General features: G+C 43.5%; 1 protein-coding gene across 1 annotated transcript in view; it reads right to left on the reverse strand.

Moving 5' to 3' along the window:
• Positions 1–26,317, reverse strand: part of pkd1b (polycystic kidney disease 1b) — a 196,357-nt gene that overhangs the window by 79,672 nt on the left and 90,368 nt on the right. Inside the window, exons 23-27 of the mRNA XM_048611156.1 lie at positions 22,398–22,653; positions 21,364–21,559; positions 15,700–15,867; positions 14,060–14,203; positions 6,001–6,211 (exon numbers count right to left, since the gene is read on the reverse strand). Coding sequence (XP_048467113.1) covers positions 6,001–6,211; positions 14,060–14,203; positions 15,700–15,867; positions 21,364–21,559; positions 22,398–22,653 — 975 coding nt within the window. The remainder of the gene's footprint in view (positions 1–6,000; positions 6,212–14,059; positions 14,204–15,699; positions 15,868–21,363; positions 21,560–22,397; positions 22,654–26,317) is intronic.

Genomic DNA, 26,317 nt, shown 5'->3' on the forward strand with positions numbered 1-26,317 from the left:
TGACCTAGACAATGACCCCCTGACCCAGGTCAATGACTCCCCTGACCCAAGACAATGGCTCCCCTGACCCAAGACAATGGCTCCCCTGACCCAAGATCACTTTTCTGGAATTATACTATAGGCCTCCCACCAGTCAAAGGGAGATAGAGGGAGAAATGTAGACAAATCACAGAAAGGTGTGTGAAAAACAGGGTCATACTTGTAGGGGATTTCAACATTGCTAAAATTAACTGATACAGCCTTAGTGTGAAAGGATTATATTGGATGGGATATTTCAAGTTCATCCAGGAGAGATTTTTGTGCCAGTACGTAAATAGTCCTACTTGAGATGGGGCAGCGCTAGACCTAATCCTAGGGAATGAAGTCAGTCAAGTGGTGGAAGTTTCAGTAGGTGAGCATTTTGGGATGGTGACCATGACTGCAAGTTTCAAAGTCATTCTGGAAACATTTCAGGACAATGCAGAAGCTAAGTGTCTAAGATCAATTTTAATATTCAACAGCATTTTGCAGACATAGGCTGGCAGCAGCTACTTGCAGGTAAGGCTATTTGGAAAGTGGAAGACATTTAAAAGTAGTACAGTAAGAGTTCAGGGTCAGCTTGTTCTTCTAAGAGTGAAGAGCAAGGGCAGAAAATCCAGGGAACGCTGGATGTCCAGGGATATCAACAGTTTGATATAGTAAAGGAAGGAAGCATATGTTAGGTACAGTGCATTAAAAACAGTGAAGGCCCTTCCAAATTATAGGGAGTGTAGGGGAATCTTAAAAAGGAAATTAGGAGGGCCACGAAATATCTTTGGCAGGGAATATTAAGGAAAACATCAAGGCATTTTATAAATATGTTAAGAGTAAGTGGACTACCAGGGAAAGAGTGAGGTCTATTAGAGACCAAAGGGACAATTTGATTTGATTTTGATTTTATTGTCATGTGTACTGAAATACAGTGAAAAGCTTTGCTTATGAGATGTACAGCTAGATCACAGCAAGCAAAGGATGTACAGACCAAAATGACTTAGAGGCATACAGGTTACATTGCAGGTCACATTATTTGAGGCTAGAATCCATTCAACAGTCAGAAAAGAAGCTGTTCCTGAACCTGCTTGTCCATGTGTTCAGGCTTCTGTACTTTCTGCCTGACGGAAGAGGTTATAGGAAATCATTATCGGAGTGTAATGGGTCTTTGATGTTGTTGGCCGCCTTTCCCCAGCAGCAAACCGTGTAAATAGAGTCCATGGATGGGAGGTTGGCTTCTGTGATGGTCCGGGCTGTGCACACCACCTTCAGTAGTTTCTTACGGTCCTGGGCAGAGCAGTTGCCATACCAGGCCGTTATGCACCCGGACAGTATGGTTTCAGTGGTGCATCTGTAGAAGTTGGTGAGGAACCTTATGGACATGCCAAATTTCCTGAGCCGCCTGAGGAAGAAGAGGTGTTGTTGTGCCTTCTTGACTGTCGCATCTACGTGGGAAGTCCAGGACAGATTGTCAGTTATCGTCACTCCAAGGAACTTCATGCTTTTCACTCGAAGGAACTTCATGCTTTTCACTCTGTCAACCTCAGTTCTGTTGATGAAGCTGGGGGTGTGTTCTCCTCCTTTCTTTCTGAAGTTGATGATCAGTTCTTTAGTTTTGCCGACGTTGAGAGACAGATTGTTTTCATTGCACCATGTCACCAAGCCCTCTGAGGTTGCAGACTTGCTTGCTGAGCCGGTGTGTTTGATCGCGATGCTTCGTCACCCCGTGAGGTAACATTGTCAGTGCGCCTCCAGAGGCAGGGTGACAAAACGTCTGCAATCTAACACACCAGCTCAGCGAGCAAGTCTGCAACCTCATCCACAACCTAAGCTACAAATTGTCTCAGAAACTTTAACCAAGCCCTCTATCTCGCTTCTGTATTTTGACTAACTGCAGTGGTGTCATCAGCAAACTTGTAGATGGCATTCATTCAGAATTTGGCAACACGGTCATAGTTATACAAGGAGTACAGTAGGGGCTGAGGGCGCATCCTTGGAGGGGTTCCAGTGTCGAGCGTTATTGTGAAGGAAGTGCAGTTACCTATCCTCACTGATTGCAGCCCATGGGTCAGAAAGCTGAGGATCCAGTTGCAGAGGGCGGAGTCAAGACTAAGGTCACACAGTTTTGAGATCAGTCTGGAGGGTATAACGGTGTTGAAGGCGGAGCTGCAGTCAATGAGCAAGAGTGAACTATACAGTAAATGGAAAAGCCCTGGGGAAAATTGATGCACAGAGAGATCTGGGTGTTCAGGTCCATTGTACCCTGAAGGTGGCAACGCAGGTCGATAGAGTGGTCAAGAAGGCATATGGCATGCTTTCATTCATCGGACGGGGTATTGAGTACAAGAGTTGGCAGGTCATGTTACAGTTGTATAGGACTTTGCCTCGACCACATTTGGAATACTGTGTACAGTTCTGGTCGCCACATTACCAAAACGATGTGGATGCTTTGGAGAGGGTGCAGAGGAGGTTCACCAGGATGTTGCCTAGTATGGAGGGCGCTAGCTATGTAGAGAGGTTGAGTAGATTAGGATTATTTACATTAGAAAGATGAAGGTTGAGGGGGGACCTCATTGAGGTCTACAAAATCATGAGAGGTATAGACAGGGTGGATAGCAAGAAGCTTTTTCCCAGAGGTGGGGACTCAATTACTAGGGGTCACGATTTCAAGGTGAGAGGGGAAAAGTTTAAGGGAGATATGCGTGGAAAGTTCTTTACGCAGAGGGTGGTGGGTGCCTGGAACGTGTTGCCAGCGCAGGTGATAGAGGCGGGCACGATAGTCATTTAAGATGTAGCTAGACAGATACATGAATGGGCAGGGAGCAGAGGGATACAGATCCTTGGAAAATAGGCAACAGGTTTAGATAGAGGATCTGGATCGGCGCAGGCTTGGAGGGCCGAAGGGCCTGTTCCTGTGCTGTAATTTTCTTTGTTCTTTGTTCTTTGTTTGTCTGACATAGGTGTCTTTGTTGTTCAGATGTTCCAGAGAAGAGTGCATGACTACGGACATGGCATCCTCTGTGGACCTGTTATGTGGGTAGGAAAACTGTGTGGGTTCAAGGCAGGTTTGGGAGACTGGAGTTGATGTGGACCATGACCAGCCTCTTGAAGCACCTCATGATTATTGAACAGTGCGTAGAGCCAGTCAGTATGGGTGAGGTGTTAAATAGATACTTCTCATGTGTATTCACAGAGGAGAAATATATTGTAGCCGAGATTTCAGTTGAAATGGTGAGGTTCTAGAAGATATTTAGATTAATAAGGAGGAGTTATTACATGTTTTAGTGAGCATAAATGTGTATAAATCCCCAGGGTCTGATGAGATGTATCCCAGGCTGCTATGGGAGGCAAGGCAGGTGATTACTGGGGCCCTGGTGGAGATATTTAATACTTCACTGGCCTCAGGGCATGTGTCAGATGACTGGAGGATAGCAAATGTGATTCCTTTGTTCAAGATGATTAGTCGGGATAGGCCAGGTAATCATAGACCAGTTAGTCTAATGTTAGTGGTGGAGAAATTATTGGAAAAATGTCTGAGGGGCAGCACAATGGTTCAGTGATTAGCACTGTGGCCTGACAGTACAAAGGACACAGGTTTGATTCCAGCCTTGGCCGAATGTCTTTGTGGAGTATGCACATTCTCCCCGTGTGTGCGCAGGTTTCCTTCGGTTTCCTCCCACAATCCAAAGATGTGCAGGCTAAGTGGATTAGCCATGGGAAATGCAACATTACAAGAATAAGGTAAGGGGTTGGTCTGCATCAGATGCTCTTTGGAGGGTCGGTGTGGACTTGATGGGCTGAATGGCCTGCTTCCACACTGTAGGGATTCTATGAAACCTTCTATGGATTGTCAGCATGGATTTTTTAGAGGGAGATAATGTCTGACTAATTTAATTGCGTTTTTTGAGAAGGTGACAAATTTGTTGATGAAGATAGTACAGTTGATGTGGACTTCAGCAAGGCCTATGACAAGCTCCCATATAAAATGTAAATGCCCATAAAAGGTAAAGGTCCATGGGATTTGAGACAAGTTGTCAAATTGGATCCAAATTTGACTTACAAATAGGAGGTAAAGGGAGATGATGGAGGGTTATTCTTGTGTTTGAATGCCTGTGCCCAGCAGTGTACTATTGGGTTCTGTGCTGGGACCGTTGCTGTTTGTTATGTACATTAACAACATGGATGTGAATGTAGAAGGCACAATTAGTAAGTTTGCAGATGACACAAAAATTGGTGGCATTATTGATAATGAGGAGAATGGTCTGACATTGATTAGCTGTAAACTGGGTAGAGCAATGGCAGTTGAATTTAATCCTGATTACTGTGTGGTGGTGTCTTTTGGGATGCAATAAGGGAAGGATATACACAATGAATGGTAGGTCTTTGGGAGTACTGAGGAACAAAGGGGCCTTGGTGTACCAGTCCATAGATCTCTGAAGATGTGAACACATGCATACAGGGCCATGAAAAAACGCATAATAAAAAACGAAAGAACTGCGGATGCTGTAAATCAGGAACAAAAACAAAGTTGCTAGAAAAGCTCAGCAAGTCTGGCAGCATCTGTGAAGAGAAAATCAGAATTAACGTTTCGGGTCCGGTGACCTTTCCTCAGGACAGTTCTGAGGAAGGATCACCAGACCCGAAACGTTAACTCTGATTTTCTCTTCACAGATGCTGCCAGACCTGATGAAAAAAAAGCATACTGGATGCTTGCCTTCATTAGCAAGGGCATGGAATATAGGAGCAATGTAGCATTGTTACAACTTCTTATGAGGCCACAAATGGAATAGTGTGTGCAGTTCTAGTTCCCATCCTATTTGAAGGACATGATTTCACTGCAGAGGGTGCAGAGGAGATGCATCAGGATGTTGCCTGGGTTGAAAAGTTTCAGTTATGAGGAGATACTGGATAGGCTGGATTTGTTTACCTTTGAGCAGAAGCGGCTGAGGGAGCTGACTCAAAATAACGAGTGGCATAGACAGGGTAGATCCTGAGAATCTTTTCCCGATGGCAGATGAGCCTAAGACCAGAGGGCATAAGCTTAAAGGAGAGGAGAAAGTGGTTTGAGGAGATCTGATAAACTAAATTCACCCATCAGGTAGTAGAAATATGGAACACGTTGCCTGAGAGGGTGGTGGAGGCAACATTTAAGAAGCATCTAGATAAGGAGGACTCGTGCAGCTTGGTGTTTATGGTCAGCAGTGACATGGAGGGCTGAAGGGCCTTTTTCTCTGCTGAGTGACTCTGACACCCTGACCTGAGATAATGACATCCCATCCCTGGACAATGACAACCTGACCTGGAAAAATGACATCCTGACCTGGGACAATGACACCTGGACCTGGGACAATGACACCCTGAACCAGGATAATGAACCCTGAACTAGGGCAATTAACACTGAATGAGGGCAATGACCCCCTGACCTGGGACAATGACACCCTGACCTGGGACAATGACACCCTGAACTGGGACAATGACACCCTGACCTGGGACAATGAACCCCTGACCTGGGACAATGACCCTCTGAACTAGGGCAATGAATAGAATAGAATAGTCTTTGATGTCACATATACTCAATGAATATAGTGAAAATGTTATACATTGCCAATTACAGTGCCATCTTAGATACAAAAGTACCTAGACTCAGTTTTCTTAGTTACAAGATTTAGACAATACAGAAATAAAATGTCCAGGATTACAGAATAAGATTTCAGTACAGCAGACCACATTGGCACCTAGCTTCCAGTCTGCACTGGGCCCTGGCTCCACATCGCACCAGCAGCACTCCATGCTGGAGACCACTGTGCCAGGCTAGGAGGTCACCTTGCCATGCCAGAAGGCCTCTATGGTAGACATCACTGACCTGGGACAATGACAGCCTGAACCAGTACAATGAACCCTGAACCGGGACAATGACATCCTGACCAATGAACACAGGACATCAGGATTGGCGGGTTGAATGATCATTTGGAATAGTAACCATGTACTAACCTTTCTTTTTTGGCTCCCACAGCTCCATACCATGTGGCTGCTGCAGTGAGAAACAGGTACATGAGCAGGGTACAGCAGGTGAGCCGCTGCACCCGTGTGAAGTGGCTCCGAGGCAGACGATCCCAGACTGACAGCCAGATGTGCTTCTCTGACACACCCCGCTTCAGCTGAGAGACAAAAATACGAGAGAAACGACGCAGCTCCTGGGGACCTAGAAAAGATGAAAGCAAAACAAATCAGGATTGAGATTGCAGACTTGTTTGCTGAGCCGGTGCATTTGGTTGCATCACACAGCCCAGGAGACATCAGCAAGGCAGACTACCCAAACATGAAGCCATTGGGATCCAACACACCCCAGTTCTATGAACTCCCTACACAAGCCAGGGGACCCCTTAGACACATTTCTCACTACCAGGCATACCAACATATAGATTTGCCAAAGAACTACAATGGAAACTGAAATACTTAGTTGACAACACTACCCAATCCATCCACTCCTCCTAAGAATTCCTCAACATCATCAAATGCAACCAAACACACCGGCTCAGCGAGCAAGTCTGCAACCTCATCCACAACCCAAGCTACAAATCTTCTCAAAAACTTCAAATCAGGATTACATGAAACCTCAGCACCTTTAGCTGTCGGACTGTATCCAGCAATAAGATCAATAATGATTAGGTCATGGTTGGTGCTGGTGGTTGTAGAATATTGGTCAGGACAGCGCGGTGGCTCAGCGGTTAGCACTGTTGCCTCACAGCACCAGGGACCCGGGTTCGATCCCACCCTCGGGTGACTGTCTGTGTGGAGTTTGCACACTCTCCCCGTGTCTGCGTGGGTTTCCTCCCACAATCCAAAGATATGCAGGCTAGGTGGATTGGCCATGCTAAATTGCCCATAGTGTTCAGGGATGTGTAGATCAGGGGGATAGGTCTAGGTGGGATGCTCTGTGTGTCAGTGTGGACTTGTTGGGCCAAAGGGCCTGTTTCCACATTGTAGGGATTCTATGACACTGGCCAGAACTCTGCTGCTCTTTTTCAAATAGTAACATGCAATATTTTGTAGCCAGAAATTTGTTTTAATATCTCATCTGAAAGACACGCTGCTAATATTGTAGCACTCCCTCAGCATTACACTGGAGTGTAGGCTGGGATTCTGAGCTAAGATTTGTAGGTCTGTGAGGGATTACATGATATTCTATTCTATTAAGTGTAAAGAATAGAGCGACTGATATGGCCCCTGTAAGGAGTAATTACCTGAAAAAGGACAACTTTGACAGAAGGAATCAATGTCACTTTTTAAAACATTTGTTTTAAGAGTCAAGCCCAAAATCAATGTAAAATCAAGCAAGCATTAATGAACAAATGGATGTCATGCTCATACAATATAGACTTGTTAAACACAATTCTGAAAGAGACCCTCTAAAAATGGAGTTGACAGGTAAGGTGACCTCTTGTTTCCTGCTAATGCACATGAAACTAGAAGACCACCAAGTTATCTTCATAATAATATATAACATTTATAACTGAGTTAAGCTTCATGTCTGGACAAATTATTAAAATGCAATTAACCTTTTGGACATATCTTTGAGAAGCTATTAAAATGCAAAAGATCCATCCTATGGAAAATGTCTTCCCAAACCTTCTGAAAATAATTCATGAAACTGTTCTCATAATACTGTCTACAGAAGTTTTGGCTTCAATGTTGAAATCCAAACAGTGTGAAAAAGCTTTATTCTACTCATAATGGTATGTGAACAGGCGGCACTTGGAATGTAATGTTTGACAATGGCCTGGCTACCAGGAATTATTTGCCTGGACAAGAAGCAAAAATACTTTGGACACTTGCCAGAACCTAGGCTTCTGTCAAGATTATTTTGGACCTGAAGTGGGCAAAGTAGTACTTAGAGCAGCAAAGGAACACATTCCTCGTGAAGAAATACCATTGGACAGAAAAAGGACTGGCCTTTAATGTTTCTACCTAACAAATTGGTTCAGAATTTGGCTACAGGGCTCCAAATGCAATCCGACTGGAGTTTAATAGAAGAAATCTGCTTCTGTAAGTAATAAAGCACAATTAATCTGTCCTATTAAATCTCCTGCTAATTATAAGAATGATCTGAACTGGTTACAGTGACTCCAACAGTACTACTACCTCACAACTCAGCGGCAGCCAGGGATGTTACTCAAAGATTAATTGATTGGGACTATGTCTTCCAACCTGCTGAAACAATTTCTTTGCATGAATAGCATGGGACTTGTCTCATTAATCAGCTGAAGTTTTATGCAACATTTTGATTGATCATCACTTGAATTTCTTCAGAGGCCTTTGCTGAAAGTACTTTCAGCATCTTTTTCATGACTATGATGTTCATGTTTTTACACATGTCCTCATAGAGTCATAGAGATCTACTGAACTGGAAAAGGCTCTTCATCCCATTGCATCCACACCAGTCAAAAACAACCATCTAACGACTCTGAACCTATTTTCCAGCACTTGGCCCACAGCCTTGTATACTTTGGCATTGCAAATGCGTATCTAAATGCTTCTTCAATGTTATGAGTGTTTCTGATTTCCCTCAACCACCCTAAGGGAGTGAGTTCCTGATTCTCACCACCCTCTGGGTGAAAAAGCTTTTCCTCACATCTCCTGTAAATCTTCCACCCCTCATCTTAAATCTATGTCCCCTGGTTATTGATCCCTCCACCAAAGGGATAGATTTCTTCCGTCTACCCCACCGCTCATAATTTTATACATCTCAATTATGTCCTCTCCACAAAGCCATTAGGAATGCCAATAGGCAGTACCGGACCCAGTTAAAGGCCCAAACCTACCAAATAGACTCCCGCCTTCTATGGCAAGGTCTAAACGACATTACAGGATACAATATGAAGCAGTGCAAGATAGCGGACAAAGACACATCCCTCCCTGATGCGCTCAATACTTTCTATGCTCAGTTTAGAACAAAGAACAAAGAACAAAGAAGAACAAAGAAAATTACAGCACAGGAACAGGCCCTTCGGCCCTCCAAGCCTGTGCCGATCCAGATCCCCTATCTAAGCCTATTTCCAAGGATCTGTCTCCCTCTGCTCCCTGCCCATTCATGTATCTGTCTAGATACATCTTAAATGACTATCGTGCCCGCCTCTAGCACCTCCGCTGGCAATGCATTCCAGGCACCCACCACCCTCTGCGTAAAGAACTTTCCACGCATATCTCCCTTAAACTTTTCCCCTCTCACCTTGAAATCGTGACCCCTAGTAATTGAGTCCCCACCTCTGGGAAAAAGCTTCTTGCTATCCACCCTGTCTATACCTCTCATGATTTTGTAGACCTCAATCAGGTCCCCCCTCAACCTCCGTCTTTATAATGTAAATAATCCTAATCTACTCAACCTCTCTTCATAGCTAGTGCCCTCCATACCAGGAAACATCCTGGTGAACCTCCTCTGCACCCTCTCCAAAGCATCCACATCGTTTTGGTAATGTGGCGACCAGAACTGTACGCAGTATTCCAAATGTGGTCGAACCAAAGTCCTATACAACTGTAACGTGACCTGCCAACTCTTGTACTCAATACCCTGTCTAATGAACAAAAGCATGCCGTATGCCTTCTTGACCACTCTATCGACCTGCGTTGCCACCTTCAGGGTACAATGGACCTGAACACCTAGATCTCTCTCTGCATCAATTTTCCCCAGGGCTTTTCCATTTACTGTATAGTTGGCTCTTGAATCAAAATTTGATCAGAATGTCAGCACTGTAGTCATGCCTGCCCCTTTAGCCCCGGACACAGCTGTTCTCTCCATCATCCCTTTGGACATCGGATCGGTCTCTTCCTGGGAGTCAACCCATGGAAAGCAACAGACCCGGACAGTGTCCCCGGCCGAACACTCAGATGGACCAACTGGTGGAGGTGTTCACCAATATCTTCAACCTCTCCCTCCTACAAGCCGAATTCCCCACCTGCTTCAAGACCACCATCATCCCCATACCCAAGAAAACACATTCAGTCTGTCTTAATGCCTACTGCCCAGTGGCTCTGACCTCAATAATCATGAAGTGCTTCGAGAAGCTAGTCATGGCCCACATCTACTCTAGCCTCCCAGCCTGCCTCAATCCCCCACAATTTCCCTACCGACGTAACAGGTCCACAGAGGATGCCATATCCCTAGCCCTGCACCCATCCCTGGAATGTCCGGGCAACAAAGACACCTACATCAGACTCCTGGTCATTGACTACAGCTCCACCTTCAACACCGTTATCCCCTCCAGACTGATCTTAAAATTGAGAGACCTTGGTCTTGGCTCCACCGCTTTCTGACCCATGGGCCACAATCAGTGAGGATAGGTAACTGCACTTCCTCCACAATAACACTCAACACTGGAGCTCCCCAAGAATGTGTCCTCAACCCCCCAACCTCCCAACCATGGACTCTATTTACACGGCTCGCTGCCATGGAAAGGCTGCCAACATCACCAAAGATCCATTGCACTCTGGTAATGATCTCCTACAACATCTTCTATCAGGTAGAAGATACAGAAGCTTGAATACATGCACGAGCAGGTTCAGGAGCAGCTTCTTCCCTGCCATTATCAGACTGATGAATGGACTCTTTAGCCTCAACTAACGCTGATCTTGCTAACATTGATCTCACCTAGCGCACGCCCTGTCTAAGTCTTTTTGATCTGTACAGCCTTTACTTATTATGATCTGCCTAGACTGCTCGTAAACAAAGTGTTTCACTGTATTTCGGTACACATAACAATAAAAAAAACTCAATCAACCAGATATCCTAAATTAATCTAGTCCCATTTTCCAGCATTTAGCCCGTATTCCTCTAAACCCTTCATATTCATATACCCATTCAGATGCCTTTTAAATGCTCTAACTGTATCAGCCTCCACCACTTCTCCTGGCAGCTCATTCCATACATGGAGCACCCGCTGTATGAAAAATTTGCCCCTTTGCCCCTTAGGTCCCTTTTATATCTTTCCACCTTAAACCTATGCCCTCTAGTTTTCTCCTCTAGCCTGGGAAAATGACCTTGGTAATTTACCCTATCCATGCCCCTCATAATTTTATAAACCTCTATTAGGACATCCCTCAACCTCCAACACTCCAGGGAAAATAGTCTCATCTTACTTAGCCTCTTCTTATAGCTCAAACGCTCCAAATCTGGCAACATCCTTGTAAATCTTTTCTGCACCCATTCAAGTTTAACAACATCTTTCCTGTAGCAGGGAGACCAGAACTGAACGCAGTATTCCAAAAGTAGCCTAGCCACTTCTTCAACGTTCCTGGTAGTAAATTTGTTGAGTATTGACTATCAAATTCTGTCAGCTACTATAATACAGATCTTGTAAAGGTACTTCTGGCGCATTTTGTTTCATCCTATCTTTAATATTTCCATTATATTGATGACCCCATTCAGTATTTAGCCCATCTTGACATCTAGCAATCAATGCATTCTGTATTCTTTGCTACCATGGAATGCCCCATTTATTCAACAAAGTTTGAAAGAAAGAACTATTTGTCCCAGGAGCTATTTCAAGGTAGCAGATATCTGATGTATCAGGCTCTCATTTTATTACAAATGACTATCAGTTAGAAACTGGAGCCTGTCCACATCAGCACAATCCAGCAATTTCAAATGATCCTGGCATTCCCCATATTGAATTCCATTAGTTGTACATACAATTTGTTAAAGTCCATGAGATATTTCTTCATGGAATGGCCAGCTGGTTCTAAAACCTAACTAAATCTGATGATTTATCATAGATTCCATGCAAGATGATCTTCATTGAACTTGTAACCGAGCGCACTAATCACTGGCCAGATGGGACAACACATCATGTCCTCTTTGGCAGGGATGTAACCTGTGTATATGGATTAACTTCATTATTCCATTGCTCATATGGTTCAGACTCTGAGAATGTTAGATGGTAATTACACTCAGCCAATTTATATTTGTGTTGTGTCTTTTTTTACAATGATTGCAGCTTTTTGTCTGTATTTGTTTTCCCTAACTTTCAATATTCACCTTTAGGTAACCATCATCTGTTACCTCATTCTATTTCAGAAAGCCAATTGCTGAAGGGTAGAACTGAAACCAAGCTTTGCACATGCTTAATATTTACCGCATTACACATTACAAGCTGAAATAACTCCACAGAAGTCAGCATCCCATCACCAAGTCACCCATTATTTACCCATGCACAGTACATATACTCTAGCTTGCTCAGAACCAGTCCCAAGAATGAGGAGACTTTCTGAATCTCCTGTTTTATTTTTGTGGTCTCCCGTTTATACCTGTCAGCCAGGGCTCCCTGATTTGCCCAGTTTAACAACCACAATCAGGGATCTCATACTTGACAAAATCCACTTGGGCCTCATTCCAATCAGTACACGAGCATACAACTCCTCACCCTGTATTTGCCTATTCATTTAATTATTTTTAAATCAACCTCCTTGGACACATGATGAAACACCTCCAGGAAAAGTGGGACTTGGCCCAGAGGTAGATTTTTCAATCAACCTGTTCAGAAGTGTTATGACAGTGTTACTACCTGAAAAGCAGGTGAGCCTTGAAACAAAAAAATCCAGCTCAGATGCAATGACACTATCACTGCGCCACAAGAGACTTTGTATGTCTATTTACAAGAGCTCAGGTGAACTCCAGGGTATTTCCCAATATCTGCAGATAATTACAGACAACTGACACATGCAAATAACAAAAGTGTTACTACTAAGCCAAGCTGAAACTGCATTGTGAAACTGATGAACATGTTCCAGTTTCCTATGTGTGCAGGAAGAGACAGCAGATCAAGTCTAGTGGCAACTGATATCAGTTTGCATCAGGACAGCCCGGAAAGGCTGTGGAAGTTGAATTTTCTTTCTTTGGAAGTGAAAGACTTGTGGGAATCAGAGAGGCAGTGGTCAAGAGTGAGAGTGAGTGTCTAACTGAAATATAACCTTGTGAATGTAAGGGAGAGGCAGGATAGGATGGGATGACTAGCTTTGGTACAGAGTAAGGTAAAACTGACCTGGTCCTGGAATCCCTAGAAGATGTCCTGCTGATCTGACCCTCCAAAGTGCATCCGATCCAAACCTACCTCCTCTCCCCATTCTCACGGCCCTGCATTTCCCATAGCTAATCCACCTAGCCTGCACAATGCTGTATTCTACGGGCAATTTAGCACGGCCAATCCACCTAACCTGCACATCTTTGGACTGTGGGAGGAAACCGGAGCACCCGGAGAAAACCCACACAGACACGGGGACAATGTGCAAACTCCACACAGACAGTCGCCTGAGGGTGGAATCAAACCCAGGTCCCTGGCACTGTGAGGCAGCAGTGTTAATCACAGAGCCAGCATGCCACCCACTGTGATGCTCTGCTAGTATTGAAAATATTTCTGGAGGTCAAACTGTGTAAACTTTGCAAACTGGTGAGGTTGACAAATGTCAGAAAAGAACTGACTTAGCAGCCTGCTTGCCATTCCCAACACAGTTCACCTGTTCCTTAAAGTCTGTTCTGTGACCCACAGTGTTGTGAAGCATGAGCAGGAATTCTTTGTCTCAGGACAGTTTTTATTAAGGTACTACACTATCAGAGGTGCTGAATTTTGGAGGAAATTACATAAGGTCCCATCTATGTCCCCAATGCACTATTTTGAAGGAATGCAAAAGAGCTGTCCTGATATATATCACTGGCCAGTATTATTAATAACACATGATCTGGTTGCTGTCACAGAGATGGCTGTGGTGCAAATTAGCTGCTGTGTTTCTGATGTTATAGCATCAATCCACTGTAAAGTGCATTGGGGTATCCTGAAGTCACAAAAGGTGCTACTCATCTTTCTTTCTTTGTGCCATCAAACCCATGCAACTCAGAACCTTGAAGTGTGTTTGAGGAAAGGTGAACAGCCCACACTGTGAATGGCAACATCTAGATTGAGCCCTATTCTTGGTTTTATCTTAAGAATATCCTAAGGTCAAATGGCTCAGTGGCAGTACCACAACTGGCATCCATTCAAGTTGCTGATGTGACCATACTTACACGCTGCCAACACATCCTTCTCCACCATCCCCTCATTCTTCTCGTTCTCCACTGATAACCAGTCCTGAGCCAGGAAATAGTACATAATGTCAGTCTGCTTGTCCCAAACTGCCACGTGCTCCAGGTGCCAAGAGGGGCTCAGTCCTGCAGAGAACAGCAATATTTAAAAAGGAGTCTGTCCACACAAGGAAATGAACCATTCTGCATATATGTGTTCAACTTAGAAACTTAAAAGCTGTTGGAAAATTGTTCTAGAATTTCTGATTTCCACTCGCAGGAGCGCAAGGTCTAGAAATAACCCAGTTACCTACACACTAAGGGTGGTAGATATTTAGAACAAATGGCAGTGGATGCCTAGATCAGTTGTCAGCTTTAAATCTGAGATAGATAAATTTTGTGAAGCAAGATATTACAGGATATTGGCCAAAGGCACGTACATGGAGTTTGGCCATGGATCGGCCATGGATCAGCCATGAACTGCTTTAAATGTGGCCCTCAATTGTCTGATAATGCTGTACATGCCAACTAAGATCACACATTACATCCAATACAAAAGCTATTAATCACTGTCAACAGTTACTACTTTGATACTTATTTTGATATTTCAGTCAGTTCAAAGTAGTTATTGTTTTAATTCTGAGCAATTCCCATAAACATCTGAATTTCTACCCCTGCAATTACAAATAAAAAAGAAATAGAGGTAGTCCATTCAGCACCTGAAGCCTGCCAGTCTGGAAGATTTGATCTGCCCCGGGCGTGTGCATGTCCAACTCAGATTCTCTGTGATGTTTAATCACGCAAGGAACTTACATCACTCTAACATGGTAGAAGATTTAACTTAGTCAAACTGACAGCTTGTCCATGATGATAAAAATCAAATTTAGGTGATATTATTATAAGCAGTAAATGCTGGCAACATTGAGCAGGCAAGGAAGTATTTATAGTGATAGCAATAGTGATAGAGTTCATGTCCTAACATTACGACAGTGAGTGTACACTTCATCATATGAGCGACATTTACAAACCAAAATTAAAAGCTGCAATAAAAACAGAAAAATCGTACAAGTACAGATCCACTCTTGTAAGTATCTGGAGGAGAAAAAAAAAGGCAGGATCAACTTTGGGACGTGAATCCATTAGTACAGTTGAAAGGTATTCAATTTTAAGAAGTGTTTCGACGTACACTTGAAATGCCATAGCATACGAGGGTACAGATCGAGCGCTGGAAAAAGAAACTGAGATAGATAGGTGCTTGATGATGAACACAACATAATGGAGCGAAGGGCATATTTCCTTGCTATGAACTCTGTGACTTAATAGTGAAAAAGAACTATTCTCAAGTGAGAAGTACTATTACACCCACTGTCCATCTACGCCATTCTTCTGTGAGTTGACACTAAATCAAGTAATGGATGCCCTGAGCAACATTGGGTCAATCTGCTGCCTGACCTTAACAAGATTATCAGTGATGATCTATTGAATGTGACACAGTGATCAGGCTTCATGAAGATATGTAATATACTAAACATTACAAATCAATGTAGAGCTGAGCAAATTTAGCATTCAGCTGGTAGGTCAGAGGTCATTGCTTCAGCTGCCACTAACCCAGAGAAGTCTCCAATTTGCTCACTTGCACCTACCTGTGTTATCATGCCAGATTCTGATCTTCCAAATCTCACCCAAATTGGCATCTGTCTCAATCTGAAAAATGTCCAGACTGTTTCTCTGGAATGCTCCTTCCTTGTCCAGGTGGCGGGACCCACTCTTGTTCAGGCCATACAGACTGATGCCCACATGGGCTGTTGTACCTGAGGAAAGAAAGAACTTGCACTTCTACAGCACTCTTCATGACCAAAGGCCATCCCAGTGAGTCCTACAGCCAATGTTGCACTTTTGAAATGGTACAACTGTTGTAATGTCACATTTACAACAATTCACATGAATCAAACCTCCCGTAAACAACAATGGAATTCCAATTGGATAATCTACTTCTGTAATACTGATTCAGGAACAAATATTTGCCAGGACACTGAGGCTAACCCTGATGTGCTCTGTGACTGGGCAGCATGGTCACTCAGTGGTTAACACTGCTGCCTCACAGTACCAGGGGCATGGGTTTGAGTCCATCCTTAGGTGACTGTCTGTGTGGAATTTCCATGTTCTCCCCGTGTCTGCGTGCGTTTGCTCCAGGTGCTCCGGTGTCCGCCCACAGTCCAAAGATGTGTAAGCTAGGTAGATTGGCCATGCTAAATTGTCTGTAGTATCCAGGGATGTGTAGGCTAGGCTGTAAATGCAGGGGTAGGGTAGGGGCCTGGTTTGGATGCTCTTCAGAGGGCTGGTGCAAACGTGATGGTTCAAATGGCCTCTTTCTGTATTGTAGGGATCTTGAAAAAAATGCAGACCATCTAGACCGGGAGGCCCGTGTTCAAATGCAATCTGCTCCAGAGGTATGTTGATTATAAAAATAGGTAAAATCTTTAAAAATTTAGAAAGGTTATAAAACAGACCTCCCACCCTGGACCGGGGGGCTTGGGTTCCATCCGCTCCAGAAGTGCGAAATAGTATTGCTGGATTGATTGATTAGAAAATATAAAGCAGACCCTATCCCTTCCTTCTCTCCCTACCCCTCTTCATTTTTGATGGTTTGCATTGCCCACAATGGGCTTTAATAAATACTGAATTGGCTACACAAGTATTTATTTTACTGGTGATGGATAGTAGTTAAGAAAAACACAAAATAAAGTCACAGTGGTTTTGGTAGTATGAAGGTCTCACATTGCATGTAATTGCACTTTGGAGTATTAAAAAAAATCAAGCAGACCCTCTTAGGGGACCGAGGTCCAGTTCATGTCCCACCAATTCCAGAGGTGGGAAATAACATATTTGAACAGGTTGATTAGGAAATAGGTTGAAAAATAGCAGACCCTCAAGTGATTACTGGTGGTGGTTAGTACTTTACAAATGAAACAGTCATTGTGATTTTGGTGCTGGAAAATTCACTCAGTTGCGTGTGATAACACTTCTGGGCTACACAAAAAAAAAGAAACGCTTTTTGATGCCTTTAGAGAGAGGTGAGGCACCACGGGGATACAGTGCTTTACTTCCTCCTGCAACTCCATTTTGATTTAGTCCCTTCCCACTTTCCCTCCCCCTCCCACACTTTTGATGATTTATTTTGCCTGTAATGGGCTTTGCATGTAAATGTCTAATTAGTTACACAAGTGATTTTACTGGTGCTGGTTAATAGTTAAGAACGAAAACAAAAGTAATGGTGATGTGATGTTGGGAAAGGCTTGCAAGGACAAGAAAAGAAATTGCAGACCTAGACAGACTGTTGTGGTGTAGTGGTAGTGTCCTTACTTCTGGACAAGAGGCCCAGGTTCAAGTCCCATTTTCTCCAGAGGTGCATAACTACACACCTGGACAGATAGACTTTAAAAAAAATTACAACATAGACCCAGCAATTGGCTGCATGGGTGTTTTACTGGTTGCACTTGATGCTTAAAAAAACAAAAAAAAGTTTCGATGTTTTGGCAGTGGGACAGCTGTTCAGTGGTGTGAGATCATACTTCAGAGATAAATATTAAAAATATATAAAGTAGACCGAGCAGTTGGCTGCATGGGTGTTTTACTGTTGGAGGTTAATGTTTAAAAGCAAAAAAAAGGACATTGTGATTTGCTGGTGATGAAGTAGTTCAGCTGTCCACGACTCTCACATTACAACTCTCCACACCACTGAAATTTAAACTTTCAGCTCAAGACTCTCAGATTGGTCTTAAATAATCAATGCGGAGGTGAGGTAGGGCAATGACAGCCCCTTTAAAAGGCTGCACCTTTAATGGGGACAGAGGTTACCGATATACAGATTGTCTGACACTGCTCACTATACTGTTAATGATCAGCCGCTAACAGGAAGCCGGAATATTTCCATCAGCATGCAGAGGGAATCGCCAAGATTTCAAATACAAGGAGGTGGTCAACAACCTCTCCCAAACAATTCAGCTACACATACACCCACCCTCAACACCGGATCCGGTAATCCCCTATTGCTCTCATCTTGTACATGAAAAGCAGGACAAATCCAAACGGGCCAGTTACTGCCCCAGTCTACTGCCAATCATCAATAAAGTGATGGAAGGTGTCATCAACAGTGCTATCAAGCAGCACCTGCTCAGCAATAACCTGCTCAGTGATGCCCAGTTTGGGTTCCATCAGGGCCACTCAGCTCCTGACCTCATTACAGCCTTGGTTCAAACATGGACAAAAGAGCTGAATTCCAGAGGTGAGATGAGAGTGACAGCCCTTGATATCAAGGCTACATTCGATCGAGTGTGGCATCAAGGAGCCCTCGCAAAACTGGAATCAATGAGTACCAGGGGGCAAACTCTCCTGTGGATGGAGTCATACCTGACACATAGGATGACGGTCATGGTTGTTGGAGGTCAGACATCTCAGATCCAGGACATCTCTGCAGGAGTTCCTCAGGGTAGTATCCTAGACCCAACCATCTTCCACTGCTTCGTCAATGACCTTCCCTCCATCATAAGGTCAGAAGTGGGGATGTTCGCCGATGATTGCACAATGTTCAGCACCATTCGTGACTCCTCAGATACTGAAGCAGTCCGTGTTCAAATGCAACAAGATCTGGACAATATCCAGGTTTGGGCTGACAAATAGCAAGTGACATTCGTGCCACACAAATGCCAGGCTATGACCATCACCAATGTGAGACAATCTAACCATCGCCCATTGGCATTCAATGGTGTTACCATCACTGAATCCCCTACTATCAACATCCTTGGGGTTACCATTGATCAGAAACTCAACTGGACACACTGCATAAACACAATGGCTAAGAGAACAGGTCAGAGGCTAACAACACTGTGGCAAGTAACTCTCCTCCTGACTCCCTAAAGCCTGTCCACCATCTACAAGGCATATTTCTCACTTGCCTGGATGAGTGCAGCCCCAACAACACTCAAGAAGCTTGACACCATCCAGGAAAAAGCAGCCTGCTTGATTGGCACTACATCCTCAAGCATCCACTTCCTCCACCACCAACGCTCAGTAGCAGCAATGTGTACTATCTACAAGATGCACTGCAGAAACTCACCAAAGATCCTCAGACAGCACCTTTCAAACCCACGACCACTTCCATCTAGAAGGACACAGGGCAGCAGATACATGGGAATACCACCATCTCCAAGTTCCCCTCCAAGCCACTCACCATCCTGACTTGGAAATATATCACCATTCCTTCACTGTCACTGGGTCCAAGTCCTGGAATTCCCTCCCTAATGGCATTGTGGGTCAACCCCTAGCAGATGGACTGCAGTGGTTCAATAAGGCAGCTCATCACCACCTTCTCAAAGGTAACTAGGGACAGGCCAATAAATGCTGGCCAGCCAATGACCCCACATCCCACAAAATGAATAAATAAAAAAAACTTCATTCATGCTTAATTTTGACTTCCCATACGATCTGCTGGACAAGTTAGGTTACAGTAGAAACTGCTGGGAATCCATTCTACATATACCTGGAACAGTTTGAGCTACTAGCATACTTGCTGAATAGAAATAGGTTTTACCATGTGATTTGTCGGACATGAAATCACCTACTTTTTTCACTGGAAACAAGTGACTTTGAAGAAGCAGCTAATCAAAGCTTTCAAAGAGATAAGAGATGGGGTATATTGTATTAAATTGTGGGAAAAACTAGCTTTCACTTTGAATTTAGAATTTTATATATCCAGGAGTCAGTAAAGGAGGCATCCCTGAAGCTAAAGGCTATTTTCCTGAAATCCTGTTGTTCAGTCGAAGTTTCTGGGGACCACCAGCATTTCTGTCTGCCTGTGAAGCGGTACACTGTAACTACATTCTAGAAACAGAAGTTCAAGTTGGTTGGAATCAGAATTGACATTTAAAATCAGTCTATGGCTATCACCAAATTAAGTTGCATTGACAGGAAATCCAGTGTGAAAAAATCATCGGATTTTATCCTCTGTTTCCAGACCCATGGCCCACAGAAGTTTGTTGGTTTCCTTTTGACTTGTTAAAAAAACATCTCTGCAGAGACGTTTTGTGTTGTGTATGTGTGTCTATGTTTGGAAATAAGGGGATAGTGTTTTAATTCTGGACTGCAGCTTAGATGTTAATCAGTTGTTGCCACTTAATTTAAGAATAAGTTTTGTTGAGAATAAATGGGATTATTGAGTTCATTAAAGAAGTCAGATAAATGTTTCTTTTACCCAGGATGAAAGCACAAAGGATGGAATTGGCCATTTTGGTGATTAAATCAAAACATGTATTTCATGCTGTGACTGGTGAAGTGGTGCAGTTTAACTATCAGCACAGTCCTCCCATCACAGTAGAGGGATTGAGTTCAAGAGCCGTGAAGCTATGCTCCAGCTATACAAAAGCCTGGTTCGGCCACATCTGGAGTATTGTGTCCAGTTCTGGTCACCTCATTACAGGAAAGATGTGGAAGTGTTAGAAAAGGTGCACAGGAGATTTACCAGGATGTTGCCTGGAATGGAGGGAAGGTATTATGAGGACAGGTTGAGAGAGCTAGGGCTTTTCTCTTTAGAATGACGAAGGATGAGAGGTGACTTGATAGAGGTGTACAAAATGATCAGAGGTATAGACAAAGTAGACAGCCAGAGACTTTTTCCTAGGATAGAGGTAGCTTTTACAAGGGGACATAGTTTTAAAGTGAAAGGAGGTAGATATCGGGGAGACGTCAGAGGTAGGTTCTTTACTCAGAGAGTGGTCGGGGCGTGGAATGCATTGCCGGAGAGGGTAGTGGAGTCGGCCTCATTAGGGGCATTTAAGCAGCTATTAGATAGGCATATGGATGATAGTATAAGGTAGCGATGGAGGTTAGATAGACCTTAGGTTTAGGGTAAAATTTCGGCACAACATCGTGGGTCGAAGGGCCTGTACTGTGCTGTACTGTTCTATATATATTCTAAGACAATCAACAATTGTGTTAAGGACTTGTACAACAGAGCTTCTGGAATTCACTTTGACCAGGAATCTTATAATACGTGTTCTCAAGAGTTGGTTTCTTCTGTTTCTGGTGTTAACTAGAGCAGTTGCTACATATATTTATTTTAAACTAGCTGCTTGCATTATCTTGGAATGGCTTTGCGAGAGTTTCTGCATCTGACCATCATGTATTTACATGTGGGAGAAAAAGAGGAAGATATCTACAGGGCAAAATCTTAGATCCATCTGTGATTCTTATCTTCCTAGTGTCATGCTTCTGTCTGATGTTTGTGTTGATACTGTAATTAAATATTTTACCTGCATTCCTGCACCAGCCAGTTTTCACCATGACTTCATACTTGTACTGCCCATGCTGCCCACAAAGTGGGATAATACCAGCACGGTTGATATCGATGTAGTCCAGCTTGTGGGCAATGAGTGCCATCACAATGTAGACAACAAACACCAAGGTGCAGCTGATTGCCACCACCATGTTCTGGACTGGCTTGTCTGCCTGCAAATCACAAAAGATCCATGTGAGAGACTGGGAGACAGCCACAGAGTCCTTATTGCTCCACTCTATGGGCTGCCTGTGGCAATGGTTTCAAAACAGCTGGTTCTCAAAGATTGAGCACTGAATCTGGAACTGGCTGCTGAAGGAAGTAGACAGGTGACAACCTGATGGACAAAGGCAACAACATTACCACCACCATCCCCCCTACAACCCTAGCTTCAATAACCCTTATATGTGCCCATATCCCAAACCCCCAGCATCTACTCCTGGCTCCTATTTCCACGGGTTCTATACATGAATTAAGTTTGGAATAGTCACCACAAAGGCCAATGAGGTTGCTGTCAGTTGTGCTCCAGTCACAAGTGACCCGTGTCAATTGTAAGAGGAAATCCTTGCCAATTAGCTCCCATTGGGCACTGCATCAATGGTGTAGCTCACACACCAGTTACAAATCCTGGTCTAGTATCAGTCATTGGACATGAAGACCTTGTAACCATTGTCCCTGATGTTCAAAGTGTTAGTGTATACAGTGTTAGCAAAAGGAGTTACAGTAGAGAATGGCTATTGAACTGGAGATTACCTGGAGCTTTCAGTAACGCTGTGATAGGTCAGCCTATTGCAAAGAATTGTCTGTTCCATAGAGACATGCCAATTAAAGTGACACATTTTGAGAGAGAACTTGCCAAATAGAGGTGCGTTATTAGGAGGTTATGTTATAGGACGATTTGCAGGGAGGATAGACCGTGGGACGAGTGTTTTGTGGTTTAATTGACAAAATATTTCTGGCTGAAACCCTTGTTGAAATGTGCAAGAACAATCGCGTAGAGAATATACGTACCGGTGCAAGAAACTCCACCGCATTTGGAGACACGAAGAGGCTCGCTCCGAAGAGGGTGAGATGCTGAGTGAGGCACACAGCTTCCTCCAGCCTGGTCCAGTGTGTGGGCACAATGCCTTCTGTCCTCCACTGCAAGCTCTGGAAATCGAAGTACTGGCAGAGCGAGGTGTATATGGTGATTGTGATACCCACTCGGGCAGAAGAGAAGCGGTTGGAAACGGTGACAAGCAACAGCTCGGTGGTGCTGTCATAAAGCCTGCAACAACCAGGAGTTAACAGGTAAGTTTAATGATCCAACCGTCGAGGAGACAGGAAAGCTAAAGGCATAAGGCTCCTTTAGATGATCCTTCTTCACAGGTGATTTTCTGATGAGTACATGCCAATCATGTGGGCTGCTTTGTCCTGGATGGTGCCAAGCTTCTTGAGTGTTGTTGGAGTTGCACCCATCCAGGGAAGTGGGGAGTATTCCGTCACACTCCTGACTTATGCCTTATAGATGGCAGACAGGTTTTGGGGAGTCAGGAGGTGAGTTACTCGCTGCAGTGTTCCTAGCCTCTAATCTGCTCTTGTAGCCATTGTATTTATGTGGCAATTTCAGTACAGTTCCTGGTCAATTCCCCAGGATGTTGACAGTGGGGGGATCCAATGATGGTAATATCTTTGAATATAAAGGGGTGATGTTTAGATTGTTTCTTATTGAAGATGGGCATTGCCTAGAATTTGTGTGGCGCAAATGTTACTGGCCACTTGTCAGCCCAAGTCCAGATATTATCCAAGTGCTACATGTTTTACTTCAGTACCTGAGGAGTTGCAAATGGTGCTGAAAATTGTGCAATCATTAGTGACCATCCCCACCTGACCTCATGATGGAGGGAAGGTCGTTGATGAAGCAGCTGAAGATGGCTGGCATAGGACATTGCCCAGAGGAACTCCTGCAGTAATATTGCAGGAAAAAGATAACCAATTGCCAACAACCATACCATCTTCCAATGTGCTAGATATGACTCCAACCAGTAGAGAGTCTTCTTCTTGATTCCCATTTATATAAACATAGAAACCAGAAGCAGTATAGGCCATTCATCCCTTCAAGCCTGCTCTACCATTCAGTATGGCTGATTTTCTATCTCAATGTCATATTCCCTCTTTCTCTGCATACCCCTTAATGCCTTTAATATTTCAAAAAATATCTGTCTCTTTCTTGAGTATATTTAGTGTTTGGCTTCCACAGCCTTCTGTGTCAGAGAATTCTACAGGTCCACCATCCTGAGTGAAGAAATGCTTCCTGATCTCAGTCCAAAATTATCTACCCCAACTTATCTCAATCACCCTGAAGCCTCCTGTCATCCTCCACATAACTCAAACTTGGCATTTAGTTTAGGGTCATCAACAAACTTCGAAAATAGTACATTTGGTTCTGCGCCCAAGTCATCTAGAAGGCCATACAAGGCGGGCCAATCCTATTTTTTTTTTGTAAATGTTATTTATTCATTTATTGTCACATGTACTGAAGTACAGTGAAAAGGTTTGTTTACAAGTGATACAGAAAGATCAAAGCAAGCAAAGGATCAAAAAGACTTAGACAGAGGCATAAAGATTACATTGCACTGGGTGTGCGCTAGGTGAGATCAATCCTGGACTTAACTTTAGGTAAGGAAGTCAGGCAAATATCAAATGGGGAACATAACATAACATAACGTCATCTGTTTCTAGACTCCCTGTTCAGGGGAAACATCCACTGTGCATCTAGTTTGCCAGCCCCCTTTAAATTTAATACACTTCAATCAGATTCTTTCTCATTCTTCCAGTGAATACAGGTCCAGTCAAAATAATCTCACCTCAAAGAACAGTCCTGCCATCCCAGATATCAGCTTGGTGAACCTTCACAGCACTTCCTCTCTGGCAATCATATCCTCTCTAAGGTAGAGAGACCAAAACTGCACCCAATACACAAGGTGCGGTATCACAATATCCTGTATAACTTCAGTAAGACATCCCTACTCCTGAACTCAATCTTCTTGCAATGAAGGCCACAAACCATTTGCCTTTCCAATTGTTTGCTGCACTTGCCTGTCTACTTTCATTGACTGACAAGGACACCCAGATACCTTTGCATTTCCACATTTCCCAATATATCACCAGTTAAATATTACTCTGCCTCTCTATTTTTCACACAAAGCATATAACCTCACATTTATCCACATTGCCCTGCTCACATACTCAAATTGTCTCAATCACCCTGAAGCCTCCTGTCATCCTTCACATAACTCAAATTTAGTTTAGGGTCATCAACAAACTTCGAAAATAGTACATTTGGTTCTGCGCCCAAGTCATCTAGAAGGCCGTACAAAATGGGCCAATCCTATTTATTTTTTTGTAAATGTTATTTATTCATTTATTGTCACATGTACTGAAGTACAGTGAAAAGGTTTGTTTACAAGTGATACAGAAAGATCAAAGCAAGCAAAGGATCAAAAAGACTTAGACAGAGGCATAAAGATTACATTGCACTGGGTGTGCGCTAGGTGAGATCAATCCTGGACTTAACTTTAGGTAAGGAAGTCAAGCAAATGTCAAATGGGGAACATAACTGTTAGATTCAAGGTCAATACAGTGTGGAGCTGGAGGAACACAGCAGGTCAAGCAGCATCAGAGAAGCAGAAGAGTCAACGTTTCAGACTGGGACCCTTCATTAGGACTCAGGACTGTATTGACTCTAACTCCAACATCTGCAGTTCTTGCTATCTCCCACTGTTAGATCCAAGATTGTTATGGAAATGGGCAAGAATGGGCCTGAAATCGAAGATTTAAACTGGGGGGGGTATGGAAGAATGGATTGGGAGCAGATACTTTCAGGTAAATTTGTATCATGACAGTGGGATGCGTTCAAAAAGAATGTTTGGAGAGTACAGGGCTAACACATTCCAAGAAAGACACAGTGTGTGACCAACAAATCCTGTGAACCCGAGATACCAAGGGACATACAGCAATGGATAAAGACAAAAAGGCAAGCTTATAGCAGATACTGAGGGCTCAAACAGCAGAAGCTTTATAAGAGGCATAATGTGTAAGGAGGAAACTTAAAAATGAAATTGGGGGAACAAACAGATGGCATGGAAGAATAATGGCAGGCAAAATAAAGAAAAATCCTGAATTGTTTTACAGATACATTCAGGGTAAAAGAATAACAATGGAAAGAGTAGACTCTATTAAGTTACACATTGGCAATTTATAATTGGAGCCGGAGGATATAGGTAGAGTTCTAAACAAATACTTTGTGTTGGTGTTCAGTAGTGAAAGGGATGATGTTAGTACAGAAATCAAGGAGGAGGACTGTGATATGTCTAAAGAAATTTGCATAGATTCTGAATGGTCTGGCAGGCTTAAAAGTAGCTGGATAAAATTTATCCCAGGTTGTTGAGTGAGGCAAGGGAGGAAACAGTAGGGGCACATTCTGATTACAGGAGACGTGTCGGAAGACTGGAGGACCGGAAACTTTTGGAAGCAATTTATACTTGGAGACGTGGGGATTAACGAAGAACAGTCAGCATGGTTTTGTCACAAGAGGTCATGTCTGACCAACTTGATTGAATTTTTTAAAGTGGTGACTCCGTTTTTAGATGAAGGCAATGATTTTGATGTGGTTTACTTTGACTTTAGCAAGGCTCCAGTTAAGGTCCTGCATGGGAGACTAATGGCAAAGGTAAGAGTCCACTAGGATCAAGGAAATTTGGCTAGTAGCATCCAGAATTGGCTGAGTGGCAGAAAGCAGAGGGTCATGGTTAAGGGGTGTCTTTGTGACCGGGGTCTGTGTTCAGTGGGGTTCCAGAGGGTTAGTGTTGAGGCGCTGTTTGTGCTATGTATAAGTGATTTAGGCTTGAATGTGGAGGGTTGATCTGCAAATTTGCAGATGATACAAAAAT

The sequence above is a fragment of the Rhincodon typus genome, chromosome 23, assembly GCF_021869965.1.
Source record: "Rhincodon typus isolate 14 chromosome 23, sRhiTyp1.1, whole genome shotgun sequence".
NCBI classification, from domain to species: Eukaryota; Metazoa; Chordata; class Chondrichthyes; order Orectolobiformes; family Rhincodontidae; genus Rhincodon; species Rhincodon typus.